This window comes from Pyrus communis, chromosome 12 (genome assembly GCF_963583255.1).
Source record: "Pyrus communis chromosome 12, drPyrComm1.1, whole genome shotgun sequence".
Classification (NCBI taxonomy): domain Eukaryota; kingdom Viridiplantae; phylum Streptophyta; class Magnoliopsida; order Rosales; family Rosaceae; genus Pyrus; species Pyrus communis.
Genome location: NC_084814.1, coordinates 22,313,654 through 22,339,085, shown reverse-complemented (window position 1 = coordinate 22,339,085; position 25,432 = coordinate 22,313,654). Strand labels below are relative to the sequence as shown.

The window sequence follows — 25,432 nt, the reverse complement described above, 5'->3', positions numbered from 1 at the left end:
TTATATTTAGGAACATGAGAGTAGGAAAAAAGTAAACACATTGGCACCAACCATATTGGTTGAGAGAATTTGAGGTAAAGCTTATGGAGAAGGACAAATTGGCCACTGAGGCCAACTGAAAACGACATCAGTAAAGCCTCTTAGCTTAAAACGACCAGAGGGAATCAAAAATATTATGACACATACGACATATTCAAAGTACGAAAAATCTTATGCGAACAGGTGCGTGAAAGGCTATAAAGGCTAAAAGTCAACTCTGATGATCTCTAACTTCCAATCCATCACATTTTCCAAGCCTGTGAATCATAAGAGATTTGGAGCCGAAAAGGTATGAAGAAAATGCATGAACACGGAAAGAACATGGAGAAACTACACAACTGAATCAATCCAGTCACTTCGCGCCGGAGTTGATGCAGCAGTAGCACAGATTTTATCGGAAAAAGATGTACCGGCATGACACTTAGTGGTTAAGTAAACAACAACAACAATGCATAATTCGACTGGTTATATAAATCATAAAACGTCATTGCACTTTGTTTTGCGTCAAGTCTTTCGTGATGCTAGACCTAGGCCATGATAATCACTTTTTGATACTCCACCACCCCACCGGCGCGCGTGGGGGGGCGGTGGGATCAAGAACAGCTCAAACAAAGTTGTATCATAATATGTGTCCACTATACATAATCAGGTAAGGTAAGATCAGAACCAGTGCACTTCCAAAACAAGCATTTCCGGTGTTCGAGCAATCCAATAGTGGTTTTAAGAGAGACTACGGTGCTCCACGATAAGCGCCTGCTTATTTAAATTCTAACTTTAGCTTGTATTACTCGACTTGCTCACTACTCAAACTTTCGAGTATTGAAAAACATAGTTCATTAAGTAAAAAGCAAAAATCTAAACACTTTAGTAATATGATGCAGCATATACCAAAGAAGAATATAACAAGAGGCAATTTCTACTAGCCCTCTACGACGAATTGAAGTCCCGTTGTTTTGTTTAAGATTTCAATCAAGGAAAAAAAATGAAATTTGGCAAAATTGGCGCTTTTGTCAAGCGGTAATCAAGTGGAGGGCAAATTCTAGTATTCCCTCGTCAGATTTGTCGGATTCACGTAATTGTGCAGTCACACATGAAACTACACAGCCTGAATGCATGCTTCCCGCTCCGAACTGGATGACTTCATTTCCTGTGAAAGCTCCTAAAAACGACATAAACTACAAGTGTAATTTGGGACTGTAAATTATAATTTACTCACTTCCATATCCGTTCAGAACGTGAGGTGTATTTGCCAGAGACAACTTGCAGTAAAAACTATGAATTCACAAAGAAAAGAATCGAGTATCATGCAAGTACAAAGCCACTTCAAATTTACAAACAAATGATGCCCCTTGTATCTATATGTAAAAACTACTATTGATGAAATAGAAAACAAGTTTTAACCTGTGAACTACGAAGGTAAATCCCATCTAGTTGACGAGAAATTTTTCAGTATGCTGGAAACACGACCTGGTACATCAAGGGACATAATATAATTAGTTGGAAATTTTCGTTTTCTAAGTTTCCAACCAATTATCGTCTTACACTTCGTATACTGGACCATGTTCCCAACACACTGAAGAATTTCTCCTCGTTGACATCGCCACCGCATAATCCATATGCAACCATTGACATCTTCAAATCCGCAGTAATCCTTTTGTGATCATCGTTCTCTTTGAAAGAAACACCCAGAGCAGCATCATGTCCGGCTTTCCACCATGCAAAGAATAGGTTAGTGTATCAAAGCATAAAGAGTTAATCCGCGATTCCTTTGTGTGTACTTGTATCATCAGAAGAAAAGCATCCGTCGATGTTCTTCACTACCCTAGGCACGTTGATGAACAGTGGCAGCTCATTCATCTAAGATAATATTCTCGAACGGGACTTGAATTTCCCCACCGCACCTTGGCTTGAGACTTGAATCGGTTGTCAGGCCTTTAAGCAATGTGACGACATCCGCTGTATCATCAAGGTAGTACCTGGCTTTACTAGGTTTTTGTCCGACAGTGCATGCAAAGATCTCAGGAGCTGCAACTTGAGATGAACTATACGTTGTGCAGCTTGTGCCCGATATGCTTTCAAACATGTCCTCGTCTGATCTATCATCCCCGATGCACAGCACAAAATCTGGCGCATTCCCATTACCGATCATCGTGGAAAGAACTTTCTGTGCAACTAAACCTTTAGTAACTCCCTGCAGTTTAAGAAGCCACAAGACATCCTTTAGGCCACAATACAAACAGAGAAATGCAAAAGTGAGGAAAGAACATTGAGAACGTATATACCTGTGGCTTTACTTCGACAATATGCTGGCCCTTTTTAACAACTACAGGCTCATTCGCAAGTACATTTTCAAGATGATCCAGCAACTCCATGGCCTGGCACGATCCAAAATCAGGATCAGCATCTAGATGGTGCCAAACCAAGGCGCTCTCCTTGCTCTCTATGTAGGAGCCATCAGTCGCTTCTGTATATAACTTCATCACAGGTTCTGCAATTTGCTTCCAATCAAGATCTATGGCTAAGGAACTGGTTTCCCAGCTGGACGTGCTATTCCATCTGTGACATGATAGAAGTGAATGCGGAATCAACACAAGAATAGACAAAACTAGTAGTCACAATGAAGTATATAAGTAAATTTATATGCACATGTAAGAACATACCTCATGAAGTATCCATGCTCAGCTGCTATACCAAGATTCTCACATTGAGCAAACCATTCGCTAAGTGAGTTTTGACCCCTTCCGCTCACTATAAACACAGTGTTCTTGGGGTCGCTGCAAAGGTTCTTCAGAACAGATATGACTTCAGAACTGGGGGTCTTTACAATGGAAGATTCAGGCATTATCGTTCCATCATAATCCAAAAATATTGCCCTCCTGTTTGTCCTCTTATATGCAGAGAGGATATGGTCAATTGAAAGTTTCCTAAAACTTGGAGAAAGTGACAAAATTCTGAAATTCAGACCAAAACCAATTCCCCAGCAACGTTTTCTGTAGTGATCTTTGCATGCTCGCTCCAAATCCTGTACAAAACTGCGGGACCAGTAAGCCACATCGTGGGAGCTAACATACCTAAAATGTTTCTCATGCCGCAACTGCTTTTCCAAATCAGGCATTGTGAGAGCCACGTTGAGTGCATCAGCAACAGCTTCAATGTTCCACGGGTTCACCCTGATAGCTCCACTCAAAGATGGAGAGCAACCTATGAACTCTGAGACAACAAGTGTACTTGTACGAGGGGAATCAGAGGCAACTCCAATAGCTTTATCCAATTTTTGATTACCCTGCCTGCAAATGATGTACTTGTAGGGGACCAGGTTCATTCCATCCCTCACAGCATTAATGATGCAGCATTCTGCCAAAGAATAATAGGCAGCCTTCTCATAAAAAGGAACGCTACGGTCAATCAAAACAACTGGTTCGTAGCCTGGGAATCCAAAGACTCGGTTTATCCTTCTGGTCACTGAATATGTTTCCCTTTTTGCTTCCTGAACATCCTTCCCCGTGCTTCTTGCAGGATTCAAAATTTGAACCAGGACTACCTTCCCCCGCATCTCCGGGTGCTGCATCAAAAGTTGTTCCATGGCCATCAACTTCAGACTGATGCCTTTAAATATGTCCATGTCATCGGCACCAACAATGATTTTCTTCCCCTTGAACTGCTCTTGAATCTCTTTGGCCTTCATGGAACAAGAGGGATGATTTAACGCAGATTCAAGTTGGCCCATGTGTATCCCCACCGGCAGAATCTTAATGTACACTGTGCGGCCGAAATATTCAAGTCCTATGTAGCCCCGCTTAGATTCATATTCAAGACCAAGCATTCTACTACAGCAAGAAAGAAAGTGACGAGCATAATCAAACGTGTGGAATCCAATCAAATCTACATTTAGCAGTGCTCTCAGAATTTCATCTCGGACAGGAAGGGTCCTGTAGATTTCTGACGAGGGGAAAGGGGAGTGGAGGAAAAAGCCAAGCTTAACTCGTGTAAAACGCCTTCTCAAAAATGTTGGAAGAAGCATAAGGTGATAGTCGTGAACCCATACAATATCATTTTCAGGATTGATCACCTCCATAACTTTATCGGCATACATCTTGTTTGCAGAAACATATGCCTGCCAAAGTTGCCGCTCAAAGCGATTACTATGGTCCGGACACATTGGCAGCATGTAGTGAAAGAGAGGCCACAAAAATTGCTTACAGAACCCATGATAATACTTCTTATGCAGCTCCGAAGGAAGGAATGTCGGAACACAATTAAACTCCTCCAGCAGTTTCTGCGAAACTTCTTCTTGCTCACTTGCATCTATGTCAACCTTCAGAGAACCGACATATATAACCACAGTACCAGATGGAAAACCATCTTTGAGTTGCAACAAAACTGGATCCTCATCCAAACTGAAGTACCATTTCCCAGATTTTGCATCCTTCTGAGCATGTAGAGGAAGAAAATGCGCCACAATGATCTTCTTCTCACATATTTCCGAAGGAGGAACACTTATATCTTCATCAACACCGTCACTGCTTTTTACATCAGGAATAACTCCTTCAAGAGTCATCACCCTTGGGAGGTTTCTAGGAGTCTGAGGGAAATTCAACACGTCCCCGGATGACAACTCCAACAAACTAATGCAAGATCTTGAGAACATTATTGCGGTTATGCGCTGTTACGCCAATTTAATGACTTGGAGCTCTAAATAATCTACAATCAAGAATTTTGTGCAAAGTAAGAACCTATAAGAAATGCAGGAAAAGACTAATATGCAAAATAATGACTATAAGATGAAGCCGGCATAGCAGCATCCGGAAAAGGCTTAAGAACAGACATTCAATTAATTATCACGGGACAGAAAATTATTAGTAATTGGTGCAGCATCCGATCCCTATCTCTAGACAAAGAAGATCACAAAGCTTAGCAGATTGAGCAGAGACTTGTAATGAAAACACCATTCTTACAGAGCGATTTGTAAAACCATTTGCATCTAATTTCACAAAAAGTACAGCATGAACTTGCTCCAAGTCCTACAAGACTTTTCAACCACTGCACATTTTAAAAAGTCAAATCTGCCGAACCGACTTGGCTATCTATTCCAACTAAATTCAAGAAATCAAAGCATACCCAACAACAAGAAGAGATCATCAATCAAACCCATATACAGAAAACCAACAAAAAGAATTAAAAAAAAAATATAATACAAAAATACTAAATGGAAGCAATATACTAAAATGTATGCAAATAAATACCTCGTTTATAAACTTACAAGCAGATTCTGCAACAATGGTGTTTTTCACATCCTAAGCCGTTTCTAAAATCTTCAATTAACAAAAATAATCTTCAAATCAACTTCTCAGAGCAGCGAAATCGAATTATTTCCGAAATATAAAAAAAAAGTTGCAGTTTAAATTGTATCCATAAAACATGAACTTCGCACAGACACACACACACACATATATATCCTCATTTGCATCAAGCTTATCTGTATAAACATAACGGACGCAAGGAATAATTTCCAATAAATGCAAATACATATCTGGTTCGGCTATTATTCAAAGGATTCGTCCTTATCTCCGATCATTATTCATATTCTCACGTAACAAACTAAAACAAGTAAAAATTAAAATCCAAAAACCATTACTTATCACTGCAGCTTTTGCAAATTTTGCTCCATTTTTCTCAGCAGATTTAATTCACAAACGTATATTTTGATAATATTCTACCTTAAAACTCAAACTTTTTTCGATTTAATAATTACCATGATAATATTTTACCTTAAAGATTCAAACTTTTATCTATTTATTATTTAACTCGATGCATAACACACCCTTTGAGCAAAAGATTTTATCTTTCTCGATTAAAATATAAATTTTCTATGCGAACAAACATAACTGGGGTGATTGGAAGTAAAGAGATTAACCTGAAATGAAGTCGGACTGATCCAACAACAAAGCTATGTGAAGAGAGAATATCCTGCGAAAACAACTTACGCATTTAGAGATTGAAGACAAATCAAATAATAATGGGAAAGAAAGTTTCCGTTTGGTTGCTGAGAAAATAGAAGAAAAACAGCTGTGTCATTTCATAGAAACTGAATCATAAAGCCAACTCCCAACAACCAAAAAAGCACGAGTATTGATTTCCCTTAAATTATCAGCAACCCAGAAAAAAGAAAACTCACTGTACAACTCGGAGCTGTGAACGAGCTTGCAGAGAGAGAGAGAGAGAGAGAGATGGATAAAAGAGAGAGAGAAGGTAAGGCCGTGTTTGATTTTTTTTATATGGGAAAGGGACCTCAGAGGAGGTGTATGTTAGGTTGGAAACCGGTGAAGATTTGTGAGAGTTTTTAATGGTTTCAAAACTGACTAATAATTTAAGAAAAAAAAAAAAATTTATCGGAAATATTTGGATGGAGCTCCGTTTTGGGGTTGTGTTGTAAGTGCCTTAAATTGTTTCGTTCAACAAAGGTAGCTCGTGGAGCCTCGGAAGGCAGATTAACAAGCGTAGAAAGTCAAAAAAGAAGATATATATGGAAAGATTTAGAGAGAGAAACAAGATAAACAAGATAGAGATAGAGAGAGATAGAGAGAGAGAGACTATGGTTATGGTTGGATTGCAAATACCTGGTTGGTCTTACGTTGTAGTCCTGTGTTGTGCCTTTCTTCTTTCACTAATGCCACCTCCTTTTCATCTTTATTTCATATCTACCCCTACTCCAAAATTTTCCACTTTTTATTCAGCGAGTCAGTTTAACATGCTACGTTACTTAATTGTTAATTTAAATTATTGATCATTGTACATTTTTCTAAATCCAAGCAATAATAAGGGTGTGAAAATTCTTCTCAAAATTAACCAATTAAACTATAGACCGTGTATTTTCAAATCAGCGTGAAGAAAATTCTTTTAATGTTTGTCTATGATAGATTCCAATTCATTATCTATAATGGAACCATATCCGTATGTCTTGCGCCTAACTTCAGCTAAACTCCAATTAATGCCATATCTTTAAAGTTTGGTATAATAATCATGTTCACATTCCACCCTCAATTAGTTTGACATGTCAATGATGTATCTATCGGGTAATGCTAGATAGATCAATTTTCAGGGCTAAATTTTATAAATTATATAACGTGGTTGTTGATGATTGAGTTATTACTTAAGCGTTGATTAACGTGCTTATTTCTATTGGTGACACATCACATGATTTGCAAATTTAGTTTAAAAAACTAGTCCACCTAGCATTCCTCTTATACAAATTAAATAGGTTCCGTTTGTTTAAGACGTGAAATTATCTGATAATTAAATATTGTTTTGTATCAACATTGATAAATTATTTTCAATCTCTTTATTTGTGTGCATATGTGAGGAAATTCTAATTCACAATCCATATATGTGTGTGTGTGAGTGTGTTGGCATCATATATATCCAAAAGGCTAGTCAACCATAACCAAACCCACCATTAAACCTCTTTACACAAGAATACAAAAAGGGGATATATTCACAAATTAGTTTGCCAACTATTTCTGTAAATAGATATTCATTCACTGAGTAACTCTACATATATATATATATATATCTCTCTTTTTTGAGGATTCAAAACCTTTTCAGATATTGCAGTCCCAAATCAACAGACCGCGTAATCTATATAATTCAAAAGAAAGATAGATTTGGACCTTTAGTTTTTATGAATTGGGCCAACAGAATGGTCTAGTAGAGGCTATAAGATTTGAAATGAGTAGTCAAAATTACTCAATTCGTCAATTACAGATTGCGAGATTGCGAGACGTGACTCATTACCTAGATAAACTAGCTTGGCCTACAAAGTAATACAATGGTTATAGTAGGTAAAAAACCAAAAACCTAATTCTTTAGGTACCAAAAAGGCAAACCTAAATAAGTAAATAAAATTATAATTTCAATATTATCCTTCCCCCATAGTGTTGTTTGCATTTACCAACTTTGTGTTGTTGTTTTGTGTTTAAATAAAAGTTTGACCATCCCTTGGTACCTTAAAAAAACAAATAAAAGATGGGTTGGGATAAAATAATCCTTGCATGCGGATAAACATAAAATAGGCCCACAAAAACTAGTGTTTGGGGTCAAATTTTTTTTTAATTGGACAATTGGAAACGTGTGCGGAAAAGTACCACTATTGTGACCACTATATTTAATCAACGAAGTGACCTTTTAATTAGTCACATTCATGTATCATTAGTAGGGTTGTTCTATACACACATCTATTTTTACTTTTTACATATTTTTTTAATTTTCGACCATCTGATCGAATGAATTAAATAAGATTAAACGACATAAATCAATAAGAAGTGTGTAAAAAGTAAAAAAAAATGTGTGGATATCATACCTCTATTATTATATAATCCAACAAGAAATCTCTTAGCTTCAAAGACCACGACGAGGCAAAAGGATTGCAACCCTTTGGAGTTGCTTGCAAAACAAAAAAATTCCATTGTTGGTGAAAATCTTAAAATACCTCTCTACTTATCAACAGCATTAAAACACTCTATCAATAATATGATGTGGTTATGTTTTGCATGGCGGGCTTATAGAGATTAAATTTGTAAATCAAATTTGGGAACTAAATGATGTGTTATTAATAAGAATGAGCACGTTTATCAACGCTTAAGTCAACTTTCATGTCATTCGGTTTTCCAAATTTGGTCTTTCTAGCATTACCCGCTAACAGAGTCCCTATCCATAGCTCAAATTAAAAAGTGCATCAAATTTTTTTTTTTCCACATATATAGGTATGAAAATTGTTTTTAGCACTTTAAATATCTCATTTTGCACACTAAATTTTTTATAATTAAAAAAAATACATTTATGAAGAATGTAAAATAAAATTTTTTGAATTGCTATGGCCTTTTGGCTTCTGTACGTCACTTTAATTAATTAATTAAAGATTTAAAGGAACCATAAATCAGCTCCAAGTACCAAGCCTTAAGACTTTAATTAATTAAAGGGATCATTAATCTGTTCTTTTGGAAGTATATCGCTGTACCTATAAACCTGAATTTCGAAGCAATTTCCCAAGCTGCACAGTCTGATTTCGACGTTCCATCGGCCCACTCCAGTCGTCCACCCAGGCAACCAGAGTGGGATTTGGATCCCATCCGATCCAAATGGTGAGAATTTTAGGAATTTTCAGATGTTAGTCATTTTTCGTATATTGTACAGTACAAAATTTGATTTTTTTTATTTAAAATTAAACATAAATGGTACCTGACGAAAACTAATTGTATGATATAAGATGAACGGTTAAGGTATGAAGATCCCTAAGATCCTCCAAAGTAGATCTAGAGAGGATAATTTTCTGCCAAAGTGACATAGTCCCAAGCGGCACTGATAATATATTGTATGTCTTTTCTTCAAGTAATATAATATGATGCGAGGGCAATGAGTTCAAGCACTTTTTAAATATTTTCCTAATATATGTTCGTCTATTGTCATTGTCAAAATATACATTTTGAGCATTTGGCTGTGGGCACTGAAAAAACTCAAGATCGGCCGTGATGTCTTTCTGGTATTTAATATCTCCTATTTGTAGTTATATGATTTATCCTTTTCGTGGCAATGAGTTCTCATTGTCTGAATCTGCCAATAACTTTAAGACTGTAATCCCAAATTCAATTTTCCCACCAATATGATTGATTCGATTGAATAAAAGTAAAAAATTAAAAATTTCTTAAGTATCTAAATATTATCTACATGTGTACTTAGAGCAGTTCTACTCCTAACACAAATGTGTCAGCACCCAGTGTATTTATCCATTCAGTGAATAGTAATAAACCCCAATGAACAGTAATAGATCAAATGCATCTCCACCCCTAACAAAAAATAGCCTAGTCCATTTTATTAAAATATTATTATTTATTATAAAAATAATAAAAAATAATTTTATTTTTTAATTTCTGACTTTATAAAAAATAAAATAATAATATTTTTATTTTCTCATTCCCACCATCCCTGCACTTCCCTTCCTGTCCACCTACACTTCCCTTCCATTCCCACCGCCATTGCATCCACACCAAATCCACACCACTTCCCTTCTCATATTCCACACCTCTTCCTCATCCCCACCGCCGTCCCCCTACAATTCCCTTCCATTCCTTTATCAACTTCACCGCCTCTCTCCCTCATTGACACACCACTTCATTCTTCTACCATGCACGCACTCTCAACTACCATCGCCTCCGCCCTCTTCCTCCAACTCTAAAAGAGCAATGAAACCCCAAACTCACCGCCTATCCACCTATCACCATCACCCTACCATACCCATCACCGGATTCTACGCCCCCTACCTAAGCAAATGCCTCATCGACCTCGACTCCGTCGCCGCCGCCGATCACCATGAACCCTCGGCCCAAAACCCCCATTCCGGAGAAGCAAGTCATGTTCCGGAACGAGATAGGAATTGTCGTCGGGCAACACCCTTGACCCGACTTGGCGGGGAAAAAAAGAAAAAAAGAAAAAAAAAGGTGGTTGATGTCACGCTGGCATCAGATGGGCCCGTCCTAAGGTCTGTTAATTCTGAGCTGGCCTGGAGACCAGTTTGGGCTGGTTGCCAGCCAATCTGCTGGCCTGGAAAGGCTTTCTTAGGTGCCGGGCCATTTGTTTGGCTAGGTGCCGGCCTATCCCACCCCTAGTGGAACTGCTCTTAGGTCATCTCCAACTGACCCGGTCAAAGGGTCATAGCGCTAAAAATAGCTCGAAATGACACAAAAACAGTATCTAACTGAGGGCTAGACCAAATGGATTATGGGCCCCACCAAGCCAAAACCACCAAATCAGGTCAGCGGGCTGACCATTTCAAGCCAGCTAGCCAGCCTGATGAGCCTAGCCCACTTGCACTCCAACGGTAGCCTAACGTCAACATAACGTCAGGTAGCCGTTGGAATTTGATTTTTTTTTTTTGGACAAATACCTAAGTCATTCCTACACCATTTCTCACATATTTTTCACATTCCATACTATCTTACCTCATTTTATTTCAATTCTTCACATTCTATTCTCTTACATCTTCCAATAATCTTTCTTTTAATTTTTTTTCAAGAATTTTCAAATGGCCACATCTACAATGAAAGGAAGGGCTTGGACTTGAAATCCTATCCGAAAAATTATTGAGATTATATAAAGATGAGAAATCCGGAGGCTAATTCATTTAACCACAAGTGGCACTCAAAATATGTCCAAACATCTTATTTTAATATGATAGTTTAATTTAATTAACCATATTAATTTAATTAAAATAATAAAATATATATTAATTATGTTTGAACTATGGCCTTTTAGCCCCCTCGGTTGGAGATGAGTTTTTTGTCAAGGGACTATGTTTGACCTATGGTACTTTGGCCCTCTCGGTTGGAGATGGTATAAAATATGGTTTGACAATATTCATTAAAATATAATTTCTTGCAGAACTATAGGGCTAAACATGGCCCTTTGTCTCTCCTTCAGTTAGAGATGGCTTTACAATGCTTTATAAAGATACATATGAGATGAAAGAAAAAAAATGTATGAACTAAGGCTCATAAAATATTATCCCATTACCCCCAAAATGAGTGGATAACCGTGACTTATCATTAGTTATCCCTCTTTTTAAATAAAAATAAAAGTATTATCCCATTACCTTAAGAAGCGAGTGTATTATGTGTTTTCACATGAATTTTTTTCTCTATTTTCAAGGAACAATTACAAAGCATCTTATTTATCTTGTGGCAAAGAGTTCTTGAGCAACAATTGCTTATTCATGTGCCAAATAGTCGTATCTACTACATTTATATTACTCACTTACATCAGTGCCAAATAAACACAACGCACACTCAAACGTCATTCCATCGCAATGCATGCGTATGCCACTGCTAACACTGTTCTTTTTGGGAATTAAGAGTAAGATAAAAAAGAAAGTAGCTGCAATAGTTAATAACTTAATATGAAAGTATAGCAATTGGGTAAAATGGTAAAGAATTGAAATGAACTGCCACCCAAATGTAGAATGAAGGTCGTAGTGAATATCATGGTATAACGGTAATCGCTTTCACTTGGGATTGAATGGTCTATTTGAATTCGTAAATAACAAATTCGATATCAATTTATTATTTTGTTAATATAATTATATCTAGTAAATTTATACGTCTCTGTTGGTTCACCACTAATAATACTAATATTGTCCTAACTTAATCATCTATAACTAGGTATTGAGTTTTATCACAAATGATGTCGGTGATATTAGAGGTGAAAACTCTGGTATATTAATTGTATATTATTTTGTCAGATAACCGATGTGAGATCTTATTCTTCAACACGCCTCCTCATGAGTGAACACACACAAGGTCACAAGGTAAATCAATTCCAACATCGGGAACATTTCAAGTAATTGTACTGGCACTAATGCAACTTTTGAGAGCCCGATCATCATTCAAGACTAGAACCAACACAACTTTTTAAGGGCCCAATCATTTAATATCTTTAAGCTGAAGCTAGTGCAGCTTTTTGAAAGCCCAACTTAAGTTGGTATTTTCGAGTATAGTAAACTAGGCCGAGAACATGTTGAAAGAATGGTTTGCTTTGATATCACACCATGAGACCCATGCAGGTCCTCAACCATATCACCAATATTGTCAACTTAACCGCATATTACTAGGTGTTGAGTTATTATATCACAAAAGATCTCGGTAATACTAAGTGTGAAAATTCCAATATATTAATTGTATATGTCATATGACCGTGCGAGATCTTATTCTTCAACAATATCATTATATAAAAAAGAACATTTACCAAATTACTTATGGGGAGATGGGCAGTAAACGCGGCTGCTCGACCACAAAGCTTTCCTTCTGTCACGGTGTCGCCCATTTGGATAAGATCGTTTTGTTCGGCCTTTTAACATTTTCACATTTCGGTCCGTTATGTTTTTACCCTTTTCACTTACCGCCCAAGTGAAAGCCGTGAGAAATCTTCACGCGCGAGTAGGTCGGTGCGTCATTTGTTGAATCTTTATGCAAACGATTTGTTTGTCAACGGAAGCGATTTGTATAATCAAAACTCGTGACACCACCAAAAAAGCTCTTGTTAAATTAAAAGGGAAATTAACGAAAAATTTTAAAAATTTTATCATTTAATGAAAAGTTATTTTTAAAGGTATAATGAATAGTACTAGGAAAAAGTATAAATGTGATTTTTCATTAAAAGTGAACAGTATCGAAAGTGTTTTGTTAAACTCTCTAAAATTAAAAGGTTGTTCCTTTGTAGTTTAAATCATTTTTCAGTTTCATATTTATGATTTGAATTTTTCAACTTTGAGTTATGCAGTTAATAAAGGTTGCATTTGAAGTTGAATAATAATTTTTGTCAATTAGCTCACTAACATTATTGTCGGTTTAGCGGTATAATGCTCACCTGTAAGTGAATGATTTTTCTTATTCGACTAATGGGTTTGACAATTAATTATTATTGACAAATTTGTGACTTAGTTTAATTTTGTGGCTAGTCTTATTATATTGTATTAAAAAATATCAATCGAATTGATGCATGAAACTGCAATAAAGTCACACAAAATGACAATAATTAGCTAAATTGGCGGAATTTTTTAGGAAAATGTACGATATTCATTAAAATGAAATGAGGACTATCAACCTTAGCTATTTACATTAGTTGAGATTTAAAAAAGACATGAGTTGGTGTCTCTAGAATTATTAGAAAATACATATAATATGTCCCTTTTCTAAAATTGAAAAATCTACTTCTAGAGAAAAATGAAATAGTTACAAAACATACGACTATTTCACCAACTTTTCAACTGTAAATGTGGGAAAAAAAAATCAAGGTGCCAAGTACAATAAGTGTCATAGCATAATTGGTTGGAAACACTTTTTTTAAATTCCAACAAAATGTATTATTACACTTGGTATACCAAGCCGTATTCTCAGCGCATTGAGAAATCTCGTGAATGTGATCTTTCATAGTTTCATTTGAACTCCAATATCTTATGAAATTGATTTTTGGCCACATGACGACAAGTTGGCATAAATTTCAAACAATTGCAATAAACGGATACCTAATTGACGAAGACTATAGAGGCAAAAGTAAACTAACCTTAATTAGTCAATTATTTGTCTAGCTTAACAAGGGACCAAAGGAGGCAAACTTGACTTTAGATTAATTGAACATCAGATTAATTGAACAGCGTCTGCATATGTTTCCAATTTGGTGGTAGACAAAGTCTAAGTAGGTTTGGCCTCCTCAAGTGAATACAAGAACTCAACGGCATGATAAACGCTAATTTTTAGTATTTTCTTGCGTGATTGCTTATTTGTTGGTAAGTTTAATCTCGGATCAAACATGATAATCAACTCTGTTTACGATGAAACTTTATGTTTTTCCATTTTGATTCAAGCAACATTCGACTTTAATAGAAGCCACTAAAATGACGGTTCGAACTTGAGTGAAATTGACGACCATAAAGCGTAACCAACTTAGATACACAAAAGTCTGCATCAAAATTCATGGTATATAAGATTGGATTGAATAACTCATTATATTTCGTATGTTTGAAAGAAGAAAAGAAAAAACTTCGTCTATGTTGGCTATAAAAAACGAATTACTCACTACTAAAACTTATAAATTCTTTTAAAGGGAGACCAGTTGGGGTCTTTACCACTACAATCCATCATTATTGGGGCAGAAATGACTCACAAAAGCATATTTAAGCCTCTCTTTAGCCACCATCGTGTGATTCACCAGCATCAAAAATCGAATTTCAAATATGTCGTCTGAAATACGCTTCTTAAATTCATCCTTAATCACTAGTAGTTCTAAATCTTATCATAATAGGTTGTATTTACATGTTATCTAATTCAATCTAATCATAAGCACCTAACGTTAAATATAAGGCAACTTGGCATATAGATGTAATGATGAGCAAGCGTAAGTCCTTCCTGGTGTCACGAACTTCAAAGCCGATAAAATCTAGGAGACATGGATCTCTCTCTTCCCCGTCACAGCCTATGACGAAGCCAAAAGCCAGTGTGACCGTATTAACCTCATCTTATATTATCCTATCCCATTCCTAATTCCCTAACCCGATTGGATTGGACCCATACCCATCCCATTTCCCAACCCTTGTTCTTTTCCAGTACGGCAACATTTTCTTTTCTTCCAATCCAGTCCCGCATGCCGACTTGTTCCAATCCTCGTAAGCGCTTTTCACAAACGGTGACCAATTCCCTCTGGCTTCCCTTTGACAATGGACATTTATCCACGTGATCACACTTGTTTCCTCGTGGTTGGTCGGTCCACCGTCGGGGCCCACGTTATGATGGTACTAAGATTTTATTTTTCTTCTGGCATGTGGGGGGAGGCCCCCACCACCTCTTACAAATCTTCGTATGTGCAACATTTTTGGAATTAAATCGTGTGGATATATGGTTGTGAATATTTGTACAATGCCAGCTGGATGTGGTGGGCTCCCATTAGGTAGTTGTAAGGTCATTCACATTTGTAAAGTGCGGCAAGATAACGTGTTCGCATTAGATTTACGATTGGTTTTCAGTTGTGGTGCTTTATAAAAAAAAAAGAAGTTTATTAAAAAAATTTCGAATCGAATATGTTTAATAAAACAAAGAAGCGTTTATTTTTAAAATGTTATTAATAAAAGTAAAAAAGCAGAACCAGAGCCTATGACTCTATATGCTTTTTAAAAGGTGTTCTTTTCAAAGCACAATGAACAATGCCTATTTAATGAGATTTTTAAATAACAAATATATCCTTGCATATTTCACAAAATTCTGATCTTTACCCTTGTATTATTCTCTTTGACGATTATTATATCACATTAAATATTATATTATTTTTTAGACATTTAACATATTAACAGGAACTTTACGTAAAAATTTACCAAAACACTCAATCGTTATTTTTTGTTAAAACAACTGTTTATTCTCACAACAACATGTAAGCAGTTTTTTTCTTAAAAACATAGCAAATACTTGCTTTATTAATTTCCATGACTTTTTGAATCTATCACTTTATTTTGATGTGATAAAAAAACATTGTTGCCACATGTCATATCAGAATGATATAAAGAGAGAATTATAAATTTGGGGAGTATATCAGACCCCTCCACGTGGCCATCACCATGGTTGACAATCGGAATATTCGGATTAGGAAGGGAATTACATGAAGTAAAATAACAACTCACCTTTACTTTCTGTAAACAAATATACTATTTCCCAGCGGAAAATAAAAAAAGGGAAAAGGCGAAAATATAAAAATAGAAAAATAAAATAATATTGTTGCATTTGAGACAGGGAAAAGGTGGGGCCGACGTTATCCGATGGTCCGTGGTGGGCCAGCCACGTATAGTAGTCTCGTGCCGTGTCGCAGGCGGAGGAGGCGAATGCGTGGGGAGAAGAGTCGCCCATTCCAAATTTGCAATTGCATGCACATACAGACTGGAGAGAGAAAGACTATAGAGATTAGAGAGAGAGAGAGAGAGAGAGAGAGAGAGAGAGAGAGAGAGAGAGAGAGTCCTTATCCGTTAAAAAGACCAAAAAGTTGACAAGCCGGCGGGTCCCACCAATTACCCCGTGTCCGATGGTACCATCCGGTTCTTATCCGTTCTTTCCTTCCAGCTGACGTCGCCCAACTCTGGCTAAATGAGAAGGTGATGACGTCATTGGGAGTCGGGGATTTTTCCAACCAAGTATAAGCGAGTTGGTGAGAAAATTGGAAAAATCAAACAAGATCAAAGAAGAAGATATTGCGTCTTAGAACTTATCCGTTGATTTTTTTTTTTTTTTTTTTGTTTTTTTAACAAAAGTTAACAAATTTAATGGGTTGAATTATTAGATTGACTTTTAATTTTAGAACTGTTTACATGTATTCAACATAATTATCGTCTAACTGTTGATATCATTATATTTCTTGAGATTATCTACATTAATGAGAAGGGAGCAGACTTAACTTCACAATAAGTTAGCAATAATATGATTCAAGTTCGTTTTTGGCGAGAATCTAATCTAAGATATCTGATTTACAAGTGAAGATGAATATCACTTGACCGTAGTGTGAAGTGACAACCATATCGATATTTTAAACATGTTAAGTATTAAGTATTGTTAAAGATTAAGAGAGTGGAGACCAACATTCTGGAGATAATTGGTTGGACCTTTTTCGGCTTAGGTATTGGGCTAGATCTGGATATAGTCAATGAATTGGGCTAAATGAGCCCACATATTCTGACCTGCATAGAAACCCAACTTTAAGGGCATTTCCGAAAGATTACCTCAAATGCTTAGTAACGTCTAGGCCTGTAAAAAGGGACGAGGCCCGATGGGCCGGTCTGAGCCCAATCTTATTTTTCGAGTTGTGGCTGGCCCGGCCAAGTCTTAGGACCGGGCTTATCCAGCACCATTTGAAATAGGAAGGGCCTGAGCTGGCCCATGATCTGGATAGGCCCCGTCCCTTAGGCGTTGTTCTTAGACCCTACGCGATATAGAAGAGGACGTGTGAAATTATTCAAAACCTATCCAAGAATGTTCAGACCACATGACCTTTCAATTCATGTCGTTAGGTTGATAAGCACCCACCAAGAATTCATTCCACGTTTAATTTGTTCCAGATTAATTCAAGAGCACTCATACGTTTGTTATGATGAATTGTCTATTTATCTGATACATTTAGATAATTAAACGATATCCGGTTATAATTTTTTTTTTTTTGTAAAAGTAATCTTCAAATTAATATTAAGAAATTGACCAGTTTCGTTTATAAATTTTCTATAGCATAGTAGTACAATCTAAACCAAATAATCAAAAGATGGCCAAAAGCCCAAGATAACAAAAGCACATGACATAAGCCCAAAAGCACATATTCCAACATAATCCTAACGAGATAAACTGTCTCTCATTCCTTAATCAGCGCTTGAATTTAATGAAACTCGACACTCAAACTGTAATTGCCCATCAAGCTTTCCAGCTGACATCAAACAATGGCAGATCCTGATTTGTAACAAACAACAAAAACTCAAGCTCTTAAATCTGACCACCCCCCGGGCCAAAACCCAGGTGGGAGTAGGTGCAGCCATGCCGGGCCCTGGTCCGCACCTCATGTACGCCATGGGTTCGGGCCTGGCTCTGACCACCCTCAGCGGTGGCAGGTTCAGCCCCCACCACACCCTCTTCTACACGGTCAACGCCTTCTTCGGCCCCGACATCGGCTCCTTCTCCGAGTGGCTCGACTCCGTCTTCGGCTTCGGGTTCGGCTCCGAGCTCGCCGACTTGGTCCACGATCCCATCTTCTATTTCCTCCTCCTGGGTCTTCCTCTCTGTTTTCTGTACTCGTGGGTTTCTGGAGTTTTTCTTCGAAGGCGGGTTCTTGATTCGTTTTCTGGGGTGAGTTGTCGTTTTTCAGATTTGGGGTTTCTATTTTTGGTTGTGGGAGCTGGGGAACTGTGAGAAAATGGAAACGAAGTTTGAATCTTGGATCTTTTGGGTTTCTATTTTCGGACTTTAGTTGTCAGTTTTAAGATTTGGGGTTTCTATTTTTGGCTGTGCAGATCTTAGGAGAAAATCAAAGTAGGATTTCTGCATATGATCTGAACTGTGTGATTTACTTGATCAGATTAATGAACATTAGCCTCATATGAATCATATGCTCGATACTGGGAAAGGGGAATGAGGTTGTATTTATTAAGTGAGATTTGTTTTGGTTGTTTAATGTTGCTTTTAAGGTTGTTCGTAATTGTAAGATTTTGTTGGAAAATTACTGAACCAGAATCTTTGTTTTGATCATTCATCATTAACACAAGTAGTGAATATGTCTGTCATTTCTTGTGTTTTTATGTTACAGGTGCCCCTTACTAAGAAGCAATGCTTCTTGCTGGTGTCAGCTGGTTCTTTTTCACACTTCTTCCTCGATCACTTGTTCGAGGTAATATTGAGACGTCGATCAGCTCTTCTGCTCGAAGATCCTAATTCAATTCTTTATCGATTGTTTGTTCTATGAAGAAGAACCAATGACTTGTGTTTTGGAGGGTTAACATTTTAGTTTTGGTTTGTTTTCTTTTCATTAGGGGTTGATGTAGCCATAGGAGAAAAGGTCGTAATATGATTCTTAATTTCGGTAGTAGCGGATGTTTAGAGTCATAATTTGACATCGAATATGTATCAACGGAGTCTAAAGTTTAATAGCGCCTATGTGCAAGAACTTTGAGGCTCATCGATCCACATGTAATTCAGTCACGGAGCATAAATTCATGTTTTCTACTTCCCTTTTTGTCTGTTTACATTTTTATATGTCCTTTCAAATTGCAGGAGAATGGGCATTCATCAGAGTATACATGGATTTTGAGCACTGGTTGGTGGGAGGGTCGAGCACCGGTTAATCCAGATGCTGTTGTTGTAGTTGGCATTTTATGCATCATCTTAATTGGCGGATTTGTATACATCAACAGGTATTTATTTGAGGCACTCCACATACATCTGGTTCCTCTTTCCCTAGCTCGCCACAGGTCCTTTACGTATATGTTGATCACTTGTTTTGGCTTGCAGAGTTAGGCCTCACAGGTCTATTACCAAACAATCGATACAATCAGCAATTCTAATTGCTATCGTAGCACTCCTGTACAGCTTATGGTGTGCAAGCCAAATATTCTGGGTAAATCCACGCCGGCCAGCAGTTGGCGAAGAGGCTGATTATGGGGTTCTCGTGTTTCTAGCGAAATATTTCTTTCTCCCTCACCTTTTGTGCATTTTGTCCATGCACCCAAGAGATCTTGAAGCAGAGCAAATCCCACCATAAACACCAGTTACATTTACAAATAGAGAAATCCCACTTTTGTTGTCGAATATAGTCACGACGAGAGCTTAAATTATGTTTGGAAGAAAAATTCTCAGGTCTTTCCACGGCGGTTGGTTTTGTTGTGTAACACGTACCTTCGGTTTTAGGTATTTTCTACACCTATACGGTTTTGAAGAGGTTACGGACTCCTATTTGTACCTTGTAAGCCCCGTAATGAAGTTTGAATTCTGCTATATGCTTCCTTGGTTGTAAGGTTTTTGCATTGAGAATGTTTGTTGAAGAAATGAGGATTCAGTTTTTGAATATTTGGTTAAAATAGTAGTAAAGATCCTGTTGAGATCATGTCCAAAGCAGAACCTGTTGAAACTACTGTTTGTTTTCATGACATCTTGGAACCGAAATCCTTCCTCGCGACAGACAACGTAGCGGTGTGCATCTGCAAGAGCTAAAACAGAGGAAAGTATCTTAATACAGCCATCTTAATCAAACGATCCTCGCACCTCACGCTCTCTGCATATCTCTACCAAGCTCAAACTTAAAAAGGTTTTTCAGTGTGACCGGAGCCCTAATGGTACACCACGCATCACTATACAAATAGTGGGATATGTGTGTTCCAGTCACAATGAAAATTACATAACTAATGAAATGATTCAATATTTTGGTAGGTATCCTCCGAAATATACCTAATCGATTGAGAACTAGGAACATACCTATAATCTGAATTGGGGTCTAGGGTTTCCCAACCATTACGTGTAGCCTCCAAATAGACGATTTTATGTTTAATTTGTCAAAATAAGTTTTTTTTTTGTTTTTTCATTGGTGTGTTTGTGCTTTTAATGGCTAGGGTTTTGTTTAACATATTTGTTTAACAAAGGAAGGTGGAAATAAGGATGGCAATGGTTCGGATTGGGAACGAAAATGTCATATTCATTCCCATAAATTATGAAAATGAACCATGTCCATATTTGCAAATTAACCATCAGGGATTATAATCATACCCATCGAGTAATAGATTTCTCATTGTTAAACGGTTATATCTATTTTCGTCAATGTGAAATATTTATTCGTTCAACTGGCACATTATAATTTGATACTAATTCTGCCATTAAATATCCACACCCAAATCATCAAAGACATAATTAAACAAATATTTTCTTGAGGTGTTCATGATAAGCCAAATAGGATAGCAAATAAGGCAAATTGGTGAAAAAAAGAAAGGGATGACAAAAGCAAATACAACAGCCACTACAGACGAAGCAATTTATCAAATAATTTCAATACTTGTGAATGTACAGAAAAATCATATATTTTATATTATATATAAAATTCGAGGCGGACTCTGGGATGGATACGGATTGAGAACCCTATAACCATATCCTAAATCGTAAACAAATAATATTCACAATTTTTTCTTATATCCGAAAATACCCAAATTTTCATCCTCAAATCCATCCTACTCGGACGGTTATCTGGTTTAATTACCATCTCTAGGTGGGAGTGGTTTGAGAACTTGAAGAAATAAAATTCTTTGTATGCATATGATCCAAAATTAAAAATGACTTGGAATGTATTTAGAATTTTACGTTTTAGGGTCTAAATTATTTCATATTAGGGAATATAAGTTATTTAAAATTTAGTTTTTATGTAAAATGTAGTCAACAAATGTGTAGTGTCAATAAAACAACACTTTCTAAAAATCTTCACTTCAACCAATTTCTCAAATAGAAGTAAAGATGACACTGAAAGAAATTGAAACTCCATTTCAACAGTTCATCACGTTGTCCTTTTGAGATCATGTCCCAATTGGAGCCAATTTAGAATACAGTTCGTTTACAACATAGCAACGAACTTATATGCCCTTGACATAACATACGGTTTAATATCTTAGTAGATAAGGTGTTGGATTTCTACCCATATATTTTGGGTTCGAAACTTTCCCCTTCTCTAAATTATTAATAGTTTTAAAGTCTCAACCTCCCTTTAGTTACTAAAAAAAAATTTGTACAAAAAACATAGCAACGAAGAACTTCATAAATATGTTCATCACATCTGGAAACCGATAGCCTTTTCTGCAAAAGATGGCAGTCGAAACGCAGCAGTGTGGATCTGCAAGATGGAAACCAGAGGAAAGTGAATCCATTCGGAACCCATATAAGCATCCAAACATAGGCTCAAATTAATAGTTCTGAGAAGAAGAAGTTAATTAGTGCCTCTGAGTTGTAGAACTTGGGAGGTCCCTTTGCCACGCCATAGTTCTCTTGATTTAATGGATTTATAGGGTGTTTAAAGTCCACGGTTGGTCCTTCCTTCGAGCAAAGCATGAACCCAATGATCCCACTAAGAGCAGAGATTCACAAGCCTAATTAGTAGTACATTAGCAAATACCAAATATAATAATAGGGTTTTTTTAACCTTTAAGAAGGTTAAAATTTAAAATAAACCTGGTGTTAGATTACATATTGATTATAATCCATTGATGTGTCCTTAATTCAAAATAATTAATGTGTATTTTATTTAAAGTCTTCCATTAAATATTTAAATTTATTAATGAACAATTTTTAATTTTTTATTTAACATTACTCAATTAATGTACCGAAATATTAGTACCGAAATGTATGTATCAAAATATATGCACCGAAATGTATTATATTAAATTAATGTACCTAAATGTGTGTACCGAATCGTCTGCACTGAAATGTTAGTACCGAAATGTGTTATTTGAATTAATGTACCTAAATATTTGTATCGAAATATATGTACCAAAATGTGTGTACCAAAATGTGTGCATTGAAATGTATTATAATGAATTTAATGTACCTAAATGAAGAAGACAAAGTATTATATTGAATTAATGTACCTAAATATATTGTATAACAAAAATTAATTTATCTAAATTTTACAACAAAATATATTACAATAAATGAAATAAAAATAAAATTTTTAATGAAATAAAATCAATACATTAAAAATTAGGAAGAAAAAGAGAAATAATTAAAAAAATTAAAATATAATTAATAAATGAGGTTATTAATGTCTCAATGGACTAAAATTAGATTTTGATCTTACTCATGATTTTAATCTAAAAGTTATCTTTGCCAAGGATTAAAAATGAAGTTTTCTAATAATATTAATATGAGAGTTAATAAAATGCAAAGGGACCTCTTGCCTTGTATATGCAGGAACTGTTGTCCAGGCATAGTTGACGGAGCCCTTGAATATTTTGCGGCAGTTTGCTACGGTATCGGCAAAGTTAACAAAGTCTTCGCTCCAGAAGCTGTCCGCCGGGGTAGACAGCACACCGCCGGGGCGAAGAGCCCTTGCAACTGATTCCAGGAAGTCCTTATCAGAAAGTTCTTTTGCAGTAGCACCTGTAAGGGATTTCAGTACGTATATTGCTGTGAGGATCTGGAAGTTGGATGTTTAGAACGTGATGTACGTTTAATATGAGAAGAAAAAAAATACCCATGCCCTGGAATGCATCAATTATAATTGCATCATAGGTGCCTTGCGGAACTGACTTCATGAATGCAACTCCTACATGTTTGTCAAAAAATAGTTAAGGCACAAATAAATGAAGTAAAAGAGACTTATCAGTAGGCCAAAAGCAATGTCTTGCAAAGGAGGACTTTTATGCAACGGAATATCACTATCACAGTAACCGAATCAAATTATAATGCAATGTGGAAAAGTAAAAATGCGATATTGGATTGGGATATAGCCACAATGACATCCTCATTGAAAGCAAGTTTCACTTCTTCTAAAGTTATACCATACCATCATCTATGTGTACTTGCACTCTGGGATCCTTATATCCCACAGCTATGTCCGGAAAAAAGCGCTTATAAACCTGAAATACCAAGAAAATTTATCCAAGGAGGGATGTGTACATGTATACGAGAAGTTTAAAGAAAGCTTGCTCACATCTATCACCATTGTGTCAATTTCGCATATATCGATTTCTTCAACAGAAGAGTGACGCGATATTTCCCTCAAAATGCCTCCATCTCCGCCTCCAACAAGCAAGACCTGAGGAAAAATTAACCAAAACAGTATTGGATAAAAAATGATCAAACAGGTTAGTTTTAGTAATGCTTGTTTTGCAGGATGATGGGTGACTATGAGAGAGAGAGAGTACTAGATGAAGAGATGAGTTAACCTTCCTTGGGTTTGGGATAGAGCAAAGTGGGAGGTGAGAGAGCATTTCCTGGTAAGCAAATTCATCCCTCTCTGTGAGTTGAAGAAAACCATCCAAGATGGCTACCTTGCCATGCTCTGATGACTGTAACCAAATTAATGAAACAACAGAAAATACACAATTGTACATGAGGGAGGTGATATTATTAATTTACTGATCATGTTGTAGTTTATAATAATGTGTATCCATTTGTTGAAACTAAATCAGACCATGTGAGATATTAACACGATATTATAACACATAAATTAATAATACATATGTACAACTAAAAATTTCTTTAGTTAACATGCCATTTGATAACCATTTCGTTTACAGTTCTCAGTTTTCATTTTTTGTAAACAAAAAAGTGAAAATTCGTTTGGTAACTACTTTTAGTTTTCAAATTGAAAAGCAAAGAGTGAAAACTAAAATGCAAAATTTGAAAACTCAAGAAAGTAATTTTCACATTTTGATTTTTTGAAAATTGAAAATAGTTACCAAACAGGTTTTTATTTTATTTTTTAAATCGAAAATCTGTTTGGTATCTACTTTTAGTTTTCAAAAGAAATGAAAACTCAAAGACAAATTTTGAAAATTAAAGAAAGTAGTTTTCATTTTTTTAATTAAAAATAGTTACCAAACGGGTTTTTAATTTTTTTAAAAATTGATAATTACTTTCATTTTCCAAAAAGATAAAAACTAAAAATTGAAAGCTAAAATTTAAAAACTCAAAAAAAAGTAGTTTTCATTTTTTGGTTTTCAGTTTTTAATTTTTGGTTTTCCGATTTTTTAAAATTGAAACTAAATGAGTTTTCATTTTTACATTTTAAAAAAAGTGAAATAAAATTTGAAAAATGAAAACAAAATAATTACCTGAAAAACAAAAAGATCTTGAAACTCTGACTTCCCATGAAATAAGGTTTTCTCCATCTTATATAAATGTGCCTTCCCTGCACCGTATATATGTAGACCAAAATGACCAAAATCAAATCACAATTAGTTGGCATATAATGTCGCATGCAAAATACATATTTAGTAAAGTGTTATTCACATCATTTTTACTTTTCACACATTCTTATCAATCTTTGGCCATTGATCTTTAAAGAGATGTGCAAGAAGTAAAAATGAGTATATGGATAACACTATTTTACTCGAACGGAGATTGATCAATGCTTAATTACCAGGTCCATCTGTGGAAACATCAGCATACCATCCTGCCTTAGTAAATGCAACACTACTAGGTATGGCCTCTGCCTCCTCCTTTCCATTATTATCAAAGACCAATCCCATCTCAGCATTACCATTTTGATGACCATTTGCAGCTACACTCATTATTTCAACATCCTCCACAAGGTTTTCGTCAACAAAACCTGCAAAAACAGTAACACTACCGTTCTTCTCAGCCAT

At 36.0% G+C, this 25,432-nt stretch overlaps 3 protein-coding genes across 4 annotated transcripts; 1 reads left to right on the top strand and 2 right to left on the bottom strand.

The window, feature by feature from the left end:
* Nucleotides 1–1,240: 1,240 nt before the first annotated feature.
* LOC137709895 (probable alpha,alpha-trehalose-phosphate synthase [UDP-forming] 10) lies at nucleotides 1,241–6,578 on the bottom strand. Of its 2 annotated transcripts, XM_068448875.1 has the most exons (5): nucleotides 6,215–6,578; nucleotides 5,954–6,006; nucleotides 2,700–4,740; nucleotides 2,322–2,595; nucleotides 1,241–2,230 (listed from the first exon to the last, which is right to left on the bottom strand). In XM_068448875.1, exons 3-5 carry the CDS (start codon nucleotides 4,685–4,687, stop codon nucleotides 1,889–1,891), a joined length of 2,604 nt encoding a protein of 867 aa, XP_068304976.1. In that variant the 5' UTR covers nucleotides 4,688–4,740; nucleotides 5,954–6,006; nucleotides 6,215–6,578; the 3' UTR covers nucleotides 1,241–1,888. The 2 variants fall into 2 exon arrangements, with proteins under 2 accessions (XP_068304976.1, XP_068304977.1); XM_068448876.1 differs by lacking the exons at nucleotides 5,954–6,006; nucleotides 6,215–6,578 and adding an exon at nucleotides 5,283–5,907.
* Nucleotides 6,579–17,954: 11,376 nt separating this feature from the next.
* On the top strand, nucleotides 17,955–20,150 carry LOC137711145 (uncharacterized). Its single transcript, XM_068450353.1, has 4 exons — nucleotides 17,955–18,443; nucleotides 18,901–18,981; nucleotides 19,365–19,504; nucleotides 19,602–20,150. The coding sequence occupies exons 1-4, from the start codon at nucleotides 18,135–18,137 to the stop codon at nucleotides 19,849–19,851; spliced, it is 780 nt and encodes a 259-aa protein (XP_068306454.1). The 5' UTR covers nucleotides 17,955–18,134; the 3' UTR covers nucleotides 19,852–20,150.
* A 1,744-nt stretch (nucleotides 20,151–21,894) lies between these two features.
* Nucleotides 21,895–25,432, bottom strand: LOC137709702 (spermidine synthase-like). Its single transcript, XM_068448683.1, has 9 exons — nucleotides 25,207–25,432; nucleotides 24,899–24,975; nucleotides 24,008–24,130; nucleotides 23,773–23,877; nucleotides 23,626–23,698; nucleotides 23,314–23,385; nucleotides 23,018–23,219; nucleotides 22,062–22,188; nucleotides 21,895–21,957 (listed from the first exon to the last, which is right to left on the bottom strand). Exons 1-9 carry the CDS (start codon nucleotides 25,430–25,432, stop codon nucleotides 21,895–21,897), a joined length of 1,068 nt encoding a protein of 355 aa, XP_068304784.1.

Excerpts from the sequence above, each read along its gene's own strand:
- LOC137709895 (XM_068448875.1), bottom strand. The coding sequence starts at position 4,687 with ATGTTCTCAAGATCTTGCATTAGTTTGTTGGAGTTGTCATCCGGGGAC. Across the intron at positions 2,596-2,699 it reads GAGCATGGATACTTCATGAG|ATGGAATAGCACGTCCAGCT; the intron begins GTATGTTCTTAC and ends ATCATGTCACAG. Across the intron at positions 2,231-2,321 it reads TTGTCGAAGTAAAGCCACAG|GGAGTTACTAAAGGTTTAGT; the intron begins GTATATACGTTC and ends CTTAAACTGCAG.
- LOC137711145 (XM_068450353.1), top strand. The coding sequence starts at position 18,135 with ATGCCGGGCCCTGGTCCGCACCTCATGTACGCCATGGGTTCGGGCCTG. Across the intron at positions 18,982-19,364 it reads TCCTCGATCACTTGTTCGAG|GAGAATGGGCATTCATCAGA; the intron begins GTAATATTGAGA and ends TTCAAATTGCAG. Across the intron at positions 19,505-19,601 it reads GGATTTGTATACATCAACAG|AGTTAGGCCTCACAGGTCTA; the intron begins GTATTTATTTGA and ends TTTGGCTTGCAG.
- LOC137709702 (XM_068448683.1), bottom strand. The coding sequence starts at position 25,432 with ATGGCTGAGAAGAACGGTAGTGTTACTGTTTTTGCAGGTTTTGTTGAC. Across the intron at positions 24,976-25,206 it reads TGTTTCCACAGATGGACCTG|GGAAGGCACATTTATATAAG; the intron begins GTAATTAAGCAT and ends TATACGGTGCAG. Across the intron at positions 23,220-23,313 it reads TGATGCATTCCAGGGCATGG|GTGCTACTGCAAAAGAACTT; the intron begins GTATTTTTTTTC and ends AATCCCTTACAG.